This window comes from Dipodomys ordii, unplaced genomic scaffold (assembly GCF_000151885.1).
Source record: "Dipodomys ordii isolate 6190 unplaced genomic scaffold, Dord_2.0 Scaffold18, whole genome shotgun sequence".
NCBI classification, from domain to species: domain Eukaryota; kingdom Metazoa; phylum Chordata; class Mammalia; order Rodentia; family Heteromyidae; genus Dipodomys; species Dipodomys ordii.
In genome coordinates, this window is record NW_012267234.1 from 19,502,504 (window position 1) to 19,515,502 (window position 12,999).

The 12,999-nt window shown below is 57.3% G+C and overlaps 1 protein-coding gene across 1 annotated transcript; it reads right to left on the reverse strand.

Moving 5' to 3' along the window:
- Positions 1-531: 531 nt before the first annotated feature.
- On the reverse strand, positions 532-7,556 carry LOC105982990 (chromosome unknown open reading frame, human C16orf95). Its single transcript, XM_013012712.1, has 7 exons — positions 7,447-7,556; positions 6,178-6,229; positions 5,537-5,677; positions 3,180-3,326; positions 2,581-2,617; positions 1,209-1,419; positions 532-577 (listed from the first exon to the last, which is right to left on the reverse strand). Exons 1-7 carry the CDS (start codon positions 7,554-7,556, stop codon positions 559-561), a joined length of 717 nt encoding a protein of 238 aa, XP_012868166.1. The 3' UTR covers positions 532-558.
- Between the last annotated feature and the right edge of the window lie 5,443 nt (positions 7,557-12,999).

Below are 12,999 nucleotides of genomic sequence, written 5' to 3' on the forward strand. Positions count from 1 at the left end.
AGAAGGGGCAGCCCTGCTTTAAAGCACAGCCACACCTAGCTGATCCAGTACAAGGCTAGTGTGCCTTTCCAAGCTCTGCCAGGCCACAAATATGGAGAGACCTGTTGCCTTCACCCCACTATCGACAAGGTTCCAAAGGACGTTAGGGTGGTACGTGCAAATCAGGCCCAGGAACTGTTCTAGAAAGCCACAAAGCCTTGGTCCAGGGCCATGGTCAGTCAGCTTGGGAGGAGGGTCAAAGTGTGGAAATATGCAGTGGTGGAGGAGAGCCTCTTCTTCCATCTCTGGGAAGTCCCTCCTTCATAAAAGAAAAAATTAGTTTCAAAAGGTGGCCAGTTTGGAGTTTCACAAATAATATTTATTAACTGCATTCATAACCAAATCTCATCTGAATTCACCCCACCCTGGCTGCAAGCCGAGTCACGTGATGGCATGGGCCCTGGAGTGGACCTGGGGTGTGAACTGCATCTCGGGAAATGGCGGGCGCCACTGCTCCTCCTGATCTGGGGACCTTCCTGATGATCTTGGCGGTGACAACCTTTGCTGGAGATCCCAACGTCAAACCCAAAACAACTGGCTAGAAAGCAAAGAAAAAAGTGGCACTCGGACGGCCCCAGAGTGAGATGGGGACCCTGCGAGCACCTGGGGGCTGCGGGTCCCACTGCAGCGGGGGCTGAGGAGGCCAGGGAAGCAGCAGAGCCAATCTGGGCTGCATCACTTCCAACAGGGGGACCCCTGAGCCACTCTGCCCCTGCGGACGCTAGCTTCCTTCCAGCAAGGGAAGGGACCCTTGCTTGGCAGGCCTGGTGCAGGGGTAGACGGAATGGAGGCTGCGGCAGTTCTGCCCCAGAAGCAAGAGCTCCTCCATTCCATTCATTCCATCCCTGCACCTAGCTCCCATGGGAAAGGCCCAAAACTGGCTCCCCTGCGTCCATGTCTGCCAGGCCCAAGACACACTGGTGTTTGGCTAGAGGAACCTAACTGCACATTCCCCACAATGCAGCCAGACATCTCTTCAACAGCTGGCCGTGGCACGCCTCTGCCCTGAGAGCCAGCCAGCCTTCCTGCAGGCATTATGGGACACAACTCAGGTGAGTGAGGCATGCCAAGGCCTCTGGAGAGGGGCTGGCATCTAGAAGCGGGTATTGCTATGCCTGATTTTCAGAGGCAACCTGCCCAAGTTGGAAACAACAAGGCCGGGTGCTCACCGAATGGCTACCAGCGCCCTCAGGATGGCCTGCAGGAAGGTCAGGAAGCTGAGACTCAGGGGCGGGGGCGGGGCGGGCGGGCTGGCTGTCCTCCTCAGGGCCAGCGGCTTTTCCTGGTGAAGGGCCTGGAGATGCTGCCACTTGAGCAGGAGGCGCCTGTCTCCGCAGATCCGCCAGCGCTTGTGCAGAGAGGACTCCAGTAAACGGCGCTCTAGGGGCAGGAAGGGTTGTGAGGACAGGGCAGGACCCAGCCCGGGCTCCGGGAACTGGGGCCTGTAGGGCTCTGGAACTCTGAGCCCATGGGGGCCAAGACAGAGCGAGTATGGCCAGCTTGTCACATTATCCGGGGTGGCATGCCGCAGCATTCAGGAATCTACCCTTTAGAGCAGCACTCTGAGCAGTTTTGGAGGACATGAGGTCCCGCTGGAACTGACAGATGGATCCCCTGGCTTTGGTGGTGTTTGGTTTTTGAGAAGGGGGAGGGCTGGGTGAAGATCCAATGAAAACAATGGATAACTGGATCCACATGGCAAGACCCCTATCTGATGTAAACCAGCTTGGCTTTGCAAGCCTGTGACTGGGGCACCATGCGGGAATGCTCTGTTCCAGGGGAGCAGACAGACACAGCTCCACACTGACACCTGCATCTCCTCCTGTGTGTGTGTGTGATGGTCTAGCCTGCCAACAAACCTCATTGGTCTAGCCTGAGAACCAACCTGAGTGGTCTAGCCTGAGAACCAACTTGAGTGATCCAGCCTGCCAACACACCCAAATGGAGACGGCGGGCTTGAGACATACAGTGGGGTTTCAGTCCCAGACAACCGCAAGCCAGCACATAGGTAGATCACAGTTGGTGGCTGGTCCCACAAGACTACCTGAAAAAGAGCCTAACACAAAAGGGCTGGCCGTGGCTCGGGTGGGAGAGCACTGCTTAGCACCACTGCACAATGAAAATGAATTTTCAGGGCTGTGGCAGGGCTCAAGGGTAAAACACATCCAATACCTACAAAAAATGTCTTTAAAACAGAAATCACACTGTCCAAGCAGACATGTACTCACTACCTGACTTATGTAACTGTCACCCCGCTGTATATCACTTTATAATAGCAATATTATAACAATAAACTTTTTAAAAGCACAGAAGTCAGTTGACTTAAAGCCAAAGGAAATGCCTCATGCTTCAGTCACGCTGTGCTTGAAGCTAGGGGAAGAAACACCTGTAAGCACTGGGAATCAGCGCCCCATTCTGCCTATCTCCTCTCTTGAGCGGGTTTGGCTTCAAACGTAACTTACATCTACCTCCTAAGCTTGGGAGCACCACAGTGCTCCTGGGGCCCACCCCTCCCTGGGCGCGGGGTGGGGGTGCCATTACCTTTCATGCCTTTAAAACTCCACTGCCTCTTCACCACCTACAAGGCAAGAACGCCAGCGACTGTCACCAGGGGATCTGTCCACCAGAGGCCAGGTGATCCGCACTGGGCGCCTCAGAAAAGGGGGAGGCCTGAGGTCTTCACGCTGACCACAGTTTGTTCCTTGGTGATGGCAAACCAGCAAGTAGAGTCAGGGGAGAGAAAGGAAGGGCGGGGGAGGGCCAGGCTGGCAGGTCCTGGCAGTGCTGCCCTGGACTATAGCTTGGAAGGATGGCCAGACAGAACCAGGGCTAGAGAACAGAAGATCTGAGAGATGGCTCCTCCTGCAACTTCTGCAGAAGCCTGGGCAGGAACAGAGAGAGTGGGGGCAGGGAAAGGTAAGGGAGGAAGAGGAGACGGCTTTGAGGAGGGGAAAAGGAGGAGGAGGAGGAGGAGGAGGAAGGACCAGTGAGGAAAGAGACAGACAATCTGACCTTCCCAGAGAAAGGGGCCCACACCTTCCATGGCCTCCAACCTTGCCTGGCCACAGCTGCCGGAGGCCCTGGCCTTGTGAGGGCCGTTACCAGTCAGCCCCTCCCTGTCCTGTAAGCCACCTCCTTACCTTATTCCGTGACCGCAGGCCCCGGGGCACCCAGTAGGGCATCACAGCCTGAACCCGAGGTGCGGGGAGGCGTCCCCCGAAGCCGTGGCATGGGCAGGGGCATGTCCTGACAGCTCTAGGGACACAGAGCTGTGCCATCTTTGGGATCTACCAGAGGAAGGGAAGGGATCGGCCCACACCACCCCATCAGTCTGAGCCCAGGGCCTGCTGGGCCCCTCTGCCCTCCCGTAGACATGCCCAACCTCCCAGGGTAGAAGAGCACACCCACCCCATGGCAGCCCAGAGGTGGACCCCATCTGCAGGGACAGGAGAACTGGCTCTGTCCTCAGCTTCGGGCCTCCCTGCCTGAGGGCACAGCGGATGCAGACCCAGCAGTGCACTCCTGAGAGGCACGTGCATTTCAGTGCCAGTGCATTGAGACAACAGGGTGCTGAGCACCACTGGTAGGGACTCAACAGTAGGACAACCATCACACTCGGTGGCTCTTTCGGGGCCATTTGCCGTGGCAGGATGAGGCCATCCTGGCCAGTCCCACCGTGCCAGCAGCGCCGGTGAGCTACCGTCCACAGCAGCCACTGCGCCAGAGGTGAGCACGGCACCCTCCTGCCCACCGCTGTTCATCACCCAGCACCGGCTGGTGGGAGAGAAAAAACAAACAGAAGAACATTCCAGAGCCAGAAAGGGGCACGGGGCCAGGCCACAAGGGCCGGCTGGGTGCGAGGGCAGGAGAGCAGCCTTGCCTGGCTGAGCCCCGAGGATGGGGCATCAAGGCAGCACCACTGAGCACGGGCTGAGGGTGCCCACACGCAGCCGCTTCCTGCCCCACCCACGTCCCAAGGGATCAACGGGGACAGCTAAGCAAGATGCAGAAAGGACCAAACTTCTAAACTGGACTTTATCGGAACATGGAAACTCCTCTCTTTGCAGGATTCTGGTAAAAGAACAGCAAACCAAGCCAAATGTTTACAAGATGAACTTCTGAAACAGAACCTGTGTGCACAATACATGAAGAACTCTCAAAATGCTGAGACACAAAACCCAACTTTTGAAATGGGCAGAACACTCCATGCCTACAGTAAAGGCACATGGACACATCCTCCACACCACGGGGACGGCAGAAACGCAAACCAGAACCACGGGAGGGGCGCACCTGTTGCCAAGGCTACAGAGGGGAACGCTGGCAGACGGCAGGAGCGGCAGGAAGGAGGCAGACGCTTGCCAACTGCTGACAGGCAGGGAGGCACAACCATGCTGCAAACAGCTGGCGGGGCTTTGCAAAAGTGTGCCACCATCGAGAGCTGAACGCAGCAACTCCACGCCGAGGCTTTACCCAGGACCAGGGAGGCGGCACAGGAAGGGCCCAGCACCGGACAGATAAAAGTGGAAACAGGCCGGGAAGGGGGCTCAGTGGGAGAGTGCTCGCCTAGCATGCACGAAGCCCTGGGTTCAATTCCTCAGCACCGGGCTGGGAAGGTGGCTCAGTGGTAGAGTGCTTGCTTGCATGCCTGAGGCCCTGGGTTTGATTCCTCAGCACCACGTAAGCAAAAAGAAAAAAAGCTGGAAGTGGCGCTGTGGCTCAAGTGGTAGAGCGCTAGCCTTGAGCTGAAGAGCTGAGGGACAGCGCTCAGGCCCAGAGTTCAGGCCCCACAACCGGACCAAAAAAAAAAAAAATTCCTCAGCACCACATACACAGAAAAAGCCAGACGTGGCGCTGTGGCTCAAGTGGTAGAGTGCTAGCCTTGAGCACAGAGAGAGACAATGCCCGGGTCCTGCCTGAGTTCAAGCCCCAGGACCGGCACCAAAAAAAAAAGTGGAAACAGTCTCCATGTACCAGATGAAGACATAAGCTGTGATCTATTCATGTGATAAAATGCTACTCAACAAGGAAAATGACTAGCGGAGCAGGTAGCTTATGCTTGCAATCCTAACTACTCAGGAGGCTGAGATCAGGAGGATCTGATCTCAAGGGCCTGCCCAGAAAAGAAGCTCTCAATATCCAATCTCAACCAATAAGAAGTGGGGCATGAGCCAGGCACCAGTAGCTCATGCCTGTAATCCTAGCTACTCAGGAGGCTGAGATCTGAGGATCGCAGTTCAAAGCCAGCCTGGACAGGAAAGTCTATGAGACTCTTATCTCCAATAAAACACTAGGAAAACCAACAGTGGCACTGTGGCTCAAATGATAAAGCGCTCACCTTGAGCTGAAGAGCTGAGAAACAGCGCTATGACCAACAACAAAAAAAAAAATAAACTGTCCCCAAAATGTTTTAAATCTCACTCATAAAACCCCTGGAGCTTGAGAGGTCCCAGGTCCCCTGACATCCAACCTCAACGTCAAGCCTGGACAAGGCACCTACCTGCTTCCGGGGCCGCAGGGACGGCGGGACCCAGTAGGGCAGAGCTGCCTCGGCCCTGGGCACAGGTAGGTGGCCCCCAAATTTGATGTGGCACTCACAGCAGACGCACTCTTTGAGAATAGTCTGCATGCTGGGGCATAGCTAAGAAAGATCCAGAAGAGTCAAATCAGTTTAATGCGGCGTGTACACTGAGCCAGTACTTGGAACAGCAGTGCCCAGCTCCTTCTACAAGTCAGACAGGCACAGGCTCTATGGCCCTGGTCAGACCGAGTCACTTAGAAGGGGGTCGCAGAGCCTGCACACCCTGTGTGGAGGGAGTCAGCCATTGCTTGCCACCTCACCATGCACAAGTCTCCAGACAATGGCAGAGTCCAGCCTACTCTAGAGGCACAAGGGTCCGTACCACAGTGCTCTGGGCCGGCCTTTGTCACACTCGGAGCAGGTCACTGGGGCCGTGCTGGGTCTCCTGGGTGTCTAGATTCAATGTGGGGTGGTAAGGACCCAAGGGGTGGGGCTCTGCGGTGGCCCTCTGACCACACACCTCCTTGTGGCACAGACTCTCATAAGGTACAGCCTCTGGATCCTCATCCGCCCCTCCAGCCACCCATGGGGTTGGGACAAGTGACTAAGGGCTTGCTTACCGAATGACCTGTGAGGCACACTTCTTTCCCAAAGGTCTGAAATGTGCTCTTCCTAGAAAACAACAGGGAGGCTTAGAATGTCCTGGACAGGGGCTAGGTTAGGACTGGGGCTAGGTGAGGTCTGGAGCCCACTTTACTGGAACTATCAGCACTGAAGCCTAGGGGCACAAGGGCCACTTTTGGAGCCCAGGAAAGGCAAGGAGGGGACAGAGCCCTGGAGCCACTCAGTGCCCGGTGCTCCCGGCCGCTGGCTGTTGTGGAATGCTGTACTCCACACCCACTGGGTTCAATGCACTCCAGGTTCAGTTCACACTTGATCTGGTGGAGATACAGTCTACAGAGAACTTTCTAGGACCTGGGGCTGCCACTTGCCATGGGTGGCTCACACCTGTAAACCCTACCTACTTTGGAAGCTATGATTAGAAGGGTAGTGGTTCAAGGGCAGCCTGAGCACAAAAGTTCACGGGACCTCCTCTCAACACACGGTGCTGTGCGCCTGTTATGCTAACTCCGACAGGAGCCCTAAAAGGTGGACTGAGGCCCAAGTGGGAGCCCAGACAGGAAGTGAAACCTTACTTCAAAAACTACGTGTTTAGGCTGGAGGCATGGCCTAGAGACAGAGTAACTGCTTAGCATCTGTGAGGCCGAGTTCACTCTCCCGTAACACACACACACACACACACATATAATACACACATACAGGACTGCCAACCACCCACCTATGATGCTTTATTGGACACCGATAAGATTATGGAATATTAAAGAAAAATTCTGTCAAAATGGTACAGTAAGCCCTGATGGCTCCTATCTGTAATCCTAGGCTGAGATCTGAGGATCACAGCTCGAAGGCTCCCTCAAGCAGACACATCTGGGACTGTTCATCTCCAGTTAACACCACAAAACCAGAAGTGGAGGTGCCAGCCTTGAGCAACAAAGCTAATGGGCGGCTCCCAGGCCCCAACTTCCAGCACAAGTAATAGTACTAGGAAGTATTACTGTTCAGTGGTGGCTTTGGCCGGCGGAGGCTCTGGGGGGGCCGGGCGCGACACCCCTTTCTGGCTAGGACCGGCTCGGGGGCCATCCCCGCACCCCAGCCGGGAGGGAGGTGGGTCGGAGCCGCGTCAGACTCGGCGCAGCGCTGGCTGGGCGCAGCGGGGCTCTGTCCGGGGCGGCGGGGAGGCTCCGGGGCCGCGGCCCGTACCTGGCTCTGTCCATGCCCGAGGGCCCACTGCGGACATCTCCAGGTGTGTGGCACGGTAGGCCCCTCACACGCGCGGCCCCGGCGGCCGGAGCTGCAGGCGCTCACAGCCAGCCGGGCCTCGAGCCACCCGAGCGGGCGCGGGGCCCGCCCGGCCCGTCATGCCCTCGCCCGTCGCCATGCGCTCCGGTGAGAGTCCATGCTACCCCGGTGCCCGGGGCGGGGCAAACAGCAGCTTGGTGGCGGCAGGGCGCCGGTCGGAACGAGCTCGGCCCTCGCGTGCATGGCGCCGGCCGCTGGAGCGCCACACGGGTCTGCTCCCGCCCCGGCGTGCACCGCGGCCTCCAACAGCTTCCCCCGCGCCCGCGCGCCTCGCTAATTGGCCCGCGCTCAGCCTATCAGGCGCGACCCTGTAGGGACGTGCGCAGGCCTGGTGGCTGATTGGCTCCTTGCGTGGAACGCCCGCCCACGGTCGGCCCTCTGCAGGCGGCCGAGCCCGCCTGGACCCCGAGACGACGCCACTCGCCACTTCCGGCCACTCACCATTTGCGGCGGCCGGGCCTGTGCGCCCCCGAGACGCCCCAGCCGGGGTCGCGGTCGCGGTGGCCTGCGAGGAGAGAGAGAGAGAGGTGGGGGCGGCGGGGCGGCCGCGCTTGAGCGCTCCTGCGAGCGCGCCCCTCAGGGCAGCGGGCCTGTCTTTCATGCTGCATCTTGTAACACTTGGAGCCAAATTCCCCTCCCCTCCCAGCACTGATGTGGCGGGTTAGTCATGTATCAAGCGCCCCTGAGGGCAGTGCTCCTTTGTTTTGTTTTTTTTTGGTCGGTCATGGGGCTTGAACTCTGGGCCTGGGCGCTGTCCCTCAGCTTTTCAGCTCGTGGCGAGCGCTCTACCACTTGAGCTACAGCACCACTTCCGGTTTTCTAGGGTTTATTAGAGATAGGAGTCTCGGGGCTGGGAAGGTGGCTCAGTGGTAGAGCGCTTGCCTTGCATGCTCGAGGCCCTGGGTTCGATTCCTCAGCACCACATAAGCAAAAAGAAAAAAGCCGGAAGTGGCACTGTGGCTCAAGTGGCAGAGCGCTAGCCTTGAGCTGAAGAGCTGAGGGACAGCGCCCAGGCCCAGAGTTCAGGCCCCACGACCGGACCAAAAAAAAAAAAAAAGGAGTCTCACGGTCTCTCCTGCCCGGGCTGGCTTTGAACCGCAATCCTCAGATCTCAGCCTCCTGAGTAGCTAGGATGACAGGCGTGAGCCACTGGCGCCCGGCCAGTGCTCCTAACTTTTACCCAGACTTTGGTGCCCTGTATTAAGTGATCACTCTGGTTTAGCCCCTTACCCCTTCTTCCTGGAGTCACTGGCATTTCTTCCTGCCAGCAGCAGCACGGTTCTCTCAGGGGCCTTAGAATGCCTGTGCCTGGACTTCCTTCACGTCTTCCTGCCGTCTGCCAGGGGACACGTGGTCATCATCATCCTTACTGTCATCAGAGGGACGAAAGGGCACAGCCAGCACAGAGGGGACTACTTCGCAATGCCCCCGTCACCACTGCGCCCCCGCCCCATTGCCCTGAGGACTAGAGGCTAGAGTGTCCTGTGAAAACCCTGGGAGAAGAGGCTACCCAGCTACCCACCGTGCCCCCGTGTCCACGGCACCCTGTGGGAGTTTGCCTTCCAATGGAACTGTGGAACACTGGGGACAGAGCAGCACCATGGCGATGAGCTGCCATCCTGCCCTCTCTGAGTCGGAGGCCACGCGAGGGGCTGTGCCAGGGAGCCTTAAGAAAGGACGGGCCATCTCTTCATGGCTTCTTTGCCACCTGGGCCCCCAGGTGGGAACAGCAGCAGCCCGAATTAACATCCATGGAGTCCCAGGAACTTGGGGCAGTAGAACTCCAGGGCTCAGCCAGACAGGTGGGACCTGAGGCAGTGTCCATCTCAGTGGCACCACAGCACATGGATCCGAGTAGGTCTTCAGCCCTTCCATCCCCACTGCGTCCACCCGCTCCCCCGTGGCCAGTGTCTCACACAAGGGCTTCCAGGCGGAGAGCCCGGTTCCCAGTCCTCACGGCACCTGCCGCCCCTGCCACCCTTCCCAGCCCTGAACTTGCTCAGCATTTCGTGCAACCATGACTAAGCCCGTTTACAGGGCACTGGTTAGTTTAGGCACACGTGAGTGAATTTACACTCACACATCCTGTCCACATTCCTTAGTCAGGCATGGTGCCTTGCACTTTCCTTGTGCCTGCCATTGCCTGGCTGAGCTGCTTTCCTAATGTCCCAGGCTGCCCGTCACCTCAGGTCATAACCTTTCATGGAGGCATGGCTGAGCCCTCCAAGGGCCACAAATAGGTGCTATCAGGAGCAGAAACAGTTTTAGAGGTGAAGGTAGATGGGGGTGGTGAGGGGCGCCAGGTCCAAGTTTGCCTTCTGCAACCTCTGGAGTTTACCGGTAGGTACTGAGACTTGCCTGCTTGGGGCAGTGCCCAGACTTGGCCTGTTGGAATGTCTACCAGGTGAAAGATGTGGGGGACAGGGTCCACACTGATGATGTAGTGACTGTGGAGTCCCCTGCCAGGCCTGTGCTTCTGGCCAGCTGCTCCAGGTCCTTCTCCTGTCTCCCATGACCCCACACAGCCTGTGGACAGCCACTGCCTCAGGTGGGCAGCCAGTGGCACCTGTGTGGGACCCCCACCCAACGCAGCAAGAGAAAATAGTGCAGCCACTGGGAAGCTGGCAGGCTCTTCTGTCACATGCACTCTGCAGGGTGACAGCAGGTCTGCCGTCCCTGGGGATGAAACCCTGTGTTCACACCAACATTTGTAGTGATTTCCTTCCCCAAATGCAAAACCAGAAGTAATTTTCTGCCCACTAACGGGAGAGGGATAGCCAGTATGTGTCCACACTTACCACCACCCAGCATGGGTAAACAGAATGCCAGAAGGATGGTTCCCCTGCAGGCAAATGGCCTTGGGTCACAGCACAGATCTTGCTCCTCTGAGGTAGAAGGGTTGTAGACAGCACTTAAAACAAGATCTGGAAGCCAGCCGGGGATACGTGGCAAGGCCGTCTCAAAAATGTATGCTTTTGGGGCTGGGAAGGTGGCTCAGCGGTAGAGCACTCGCCTTGCAAGCCTCAGGCCCTGGGTTCGATTCCTCAGCACCACATAAGCAAAAAGAAAAAAGCCGGAAGTGGCGCTGTGGCTCAAGTGGTAGAGTGCTAGCCTTGAGCTGAAGAGCTGAGGGACAGCGCCCAGGCCCAGAGTTCAGGCCCCACAACCGGACCCAAAAAAAACAAAAAATGTATGCTTTTCATGGAGCTTTTTAAAGTAAATGTCTTGAAAAGCTCCTTGGAGGGCTGGGAAAGTGGCTTAGTGGCCTAGCATGCACGAAGCCCTGGGTTCAATTCCTCAGCACCACACACAGAAAAAGCCAGAAGTGGCACTGTGGCTCAAGTGGCAGAGTGCACAGAGGCTCAGGAACAGAGCCCCAGGCCCTGAGTTCAAGCCCCAGGACCCGCAAAAAAAAAAAAAAAAAGCTCCTCGGAGCTAGACACAGTGGCTTAAGGCTGTCCTCACTACTGGGAGGCAAAGATGGATTATGGCTCATGGCCAGCTGGGCGTGGAAGCTCAAGACACTGTCTCACTCACTTGGAAGGCTGCAGTGGCAGACACCCGTCATCTCCAGAGATGGGAAGCATGAGGAGGCAGCAACCGCAAGAGCCTGCCTCAAAGCAACAAAAACTAGAGGAATGGCCCGAGTGTCTAGCAAGTTAAGGCCTGGCATACCCAAGGTCCTGCATAGCACACCCACCACATGCACATATGCAAGCATGTGCGTGTTTCTAAAGTGGCTGCCTGCTCTCACATCTCCAACTGGAGTCATGGCAGCAACCCTGAGTCCCCACCAGAGGCCGCACAGCAGAGACTCCACTGAGGAAGCACACAGGTTCTGAGCACCAGCTCCTGCCAACAGCCTCTCAGAGGGAAAATGGGGACCACCTTCCCATGGGACCTTCAAGAACAAGGAGCTACACAGTCCTCATGTGCAGAGGTGGAAAGACTGGCATCAGAGCCTGGTTGTGCCCCTCCTTGCACCTGTAGGCAGAAGAGCTCCAGCCCCCTGTGGGATGGGGCCGCCCCTGCAGGGCAGCCCTCTCCTGGCAAGATGCGCATGGACGGAAAGGAAGCCCAAGGAAACCCGAGGCTGGACAAACCTCGAGAGCATATGCACCCAGCTCAAGAGGCCACCACAGTGGAAGACATCTGGTTAAACATCCTCTGAAGCTGGGCACTGGTGGCTCACACCCGTGACCCTAGTTGCTCAGGAGGCTGAGATCTGAGGATCACGGTTCAAAGCCAGCCATGGCAGGATAGTCTATGAGACTCTTATCTCCAATAAACTACTCAGAAAACTGGAAGTGGTGCTGTGGCTCAAGTGGTAGAGCATTAGCCTGGAGAGGAAAAAGCACTGAGGCTCAGCCTCAAGACATGCTGTGGCTTCCTATCTCTCAGCCCTTCACCACTCCACCCTGCCCAGACTGAGAGCCTGCAACGTCCCCAAAGATACAACCACACCGCACACGAGGCTTCAGAAATATTTACTGAAAACTGAAAAGAAGAAACGGCCCAGGTGACGGGGCCCAGGGAGCAAGGCACCGGGGCACAGGGCTGTCTGCTGGGGCGCCCAGCCCTTCGACACACCCGAGCACCCTCCAGATCCACCCTCTCTGACTCAAGACCATGTTTGCCTCTGCAAATAGGCCTTGTGACATGTGGCTGAAGAACAGGCTCCACCCCTTGTGCTCCAGCTGGCCCTTCGCCTCCCTGCCAGCCAGAGTCCACTGTCCATCGCCTAAGACAGCCGTGCACAGTGCGGATTCCCAGAGTACCAGGCAAACCAAAAGTACGAGGTTCTATCAGATTCTCCCAAAAGAGAAGAGAGTCTGTTGGCCCAGAACCAAGGGCGCTCCTCACAGATAGGGCAGAAGGCAGGCAGTGGGAAGAGGAAGAGTCTGGAAGGACCCGGCCACACTGCTTCAGCTGCAGTGCTACAGAGAGGTGGGTAGCGTCTCCTGTGACTCCATCTTGAGGAAGAGGTTGTCCTTCCTAAACCAGAAAGCGCGAGATCAGGGAGTCTGAAACCAATGGCTGCGGGAGGGAGGGGGCCTGCTATCCAGGTCTCACAGCACACAGCGGTCAGTAAAGAAGAGGTGCAGCACAGATTCCACCTGGCACTAGAGGGCTGGTAGCTGGCATGGCGTCTGGGCAGAGGAAGGTGGGTACACAGACTGGGGTCATCCAAGACCCCAAGGGGACAGGGGAGAACAGCAGGCCGAGACATCCCCATGCAGGGGCCCAGAAGCCTGAGCTACACGCACACAGCCAGCAGCAGCCACGAGCCTCACCACGCGTGCCAGATGCACCAAGAAAGGAGAAACTCCATGGTGCAGAGGCCGGCACACCCGGGGCTGCCAAGCCCTGCCACAGGTGAAGGACAGAGCTCTCAGTACCGCTACACAAATGACGACTCCTCCAATTTGTGCTTGAAACCCCAACCTTCTCTCTATACAGAAGAGAGTGTTCACAGGCAGAGGCCCCCAGTGCTCTGGACTCCATCCGCTGCACTCTACTTA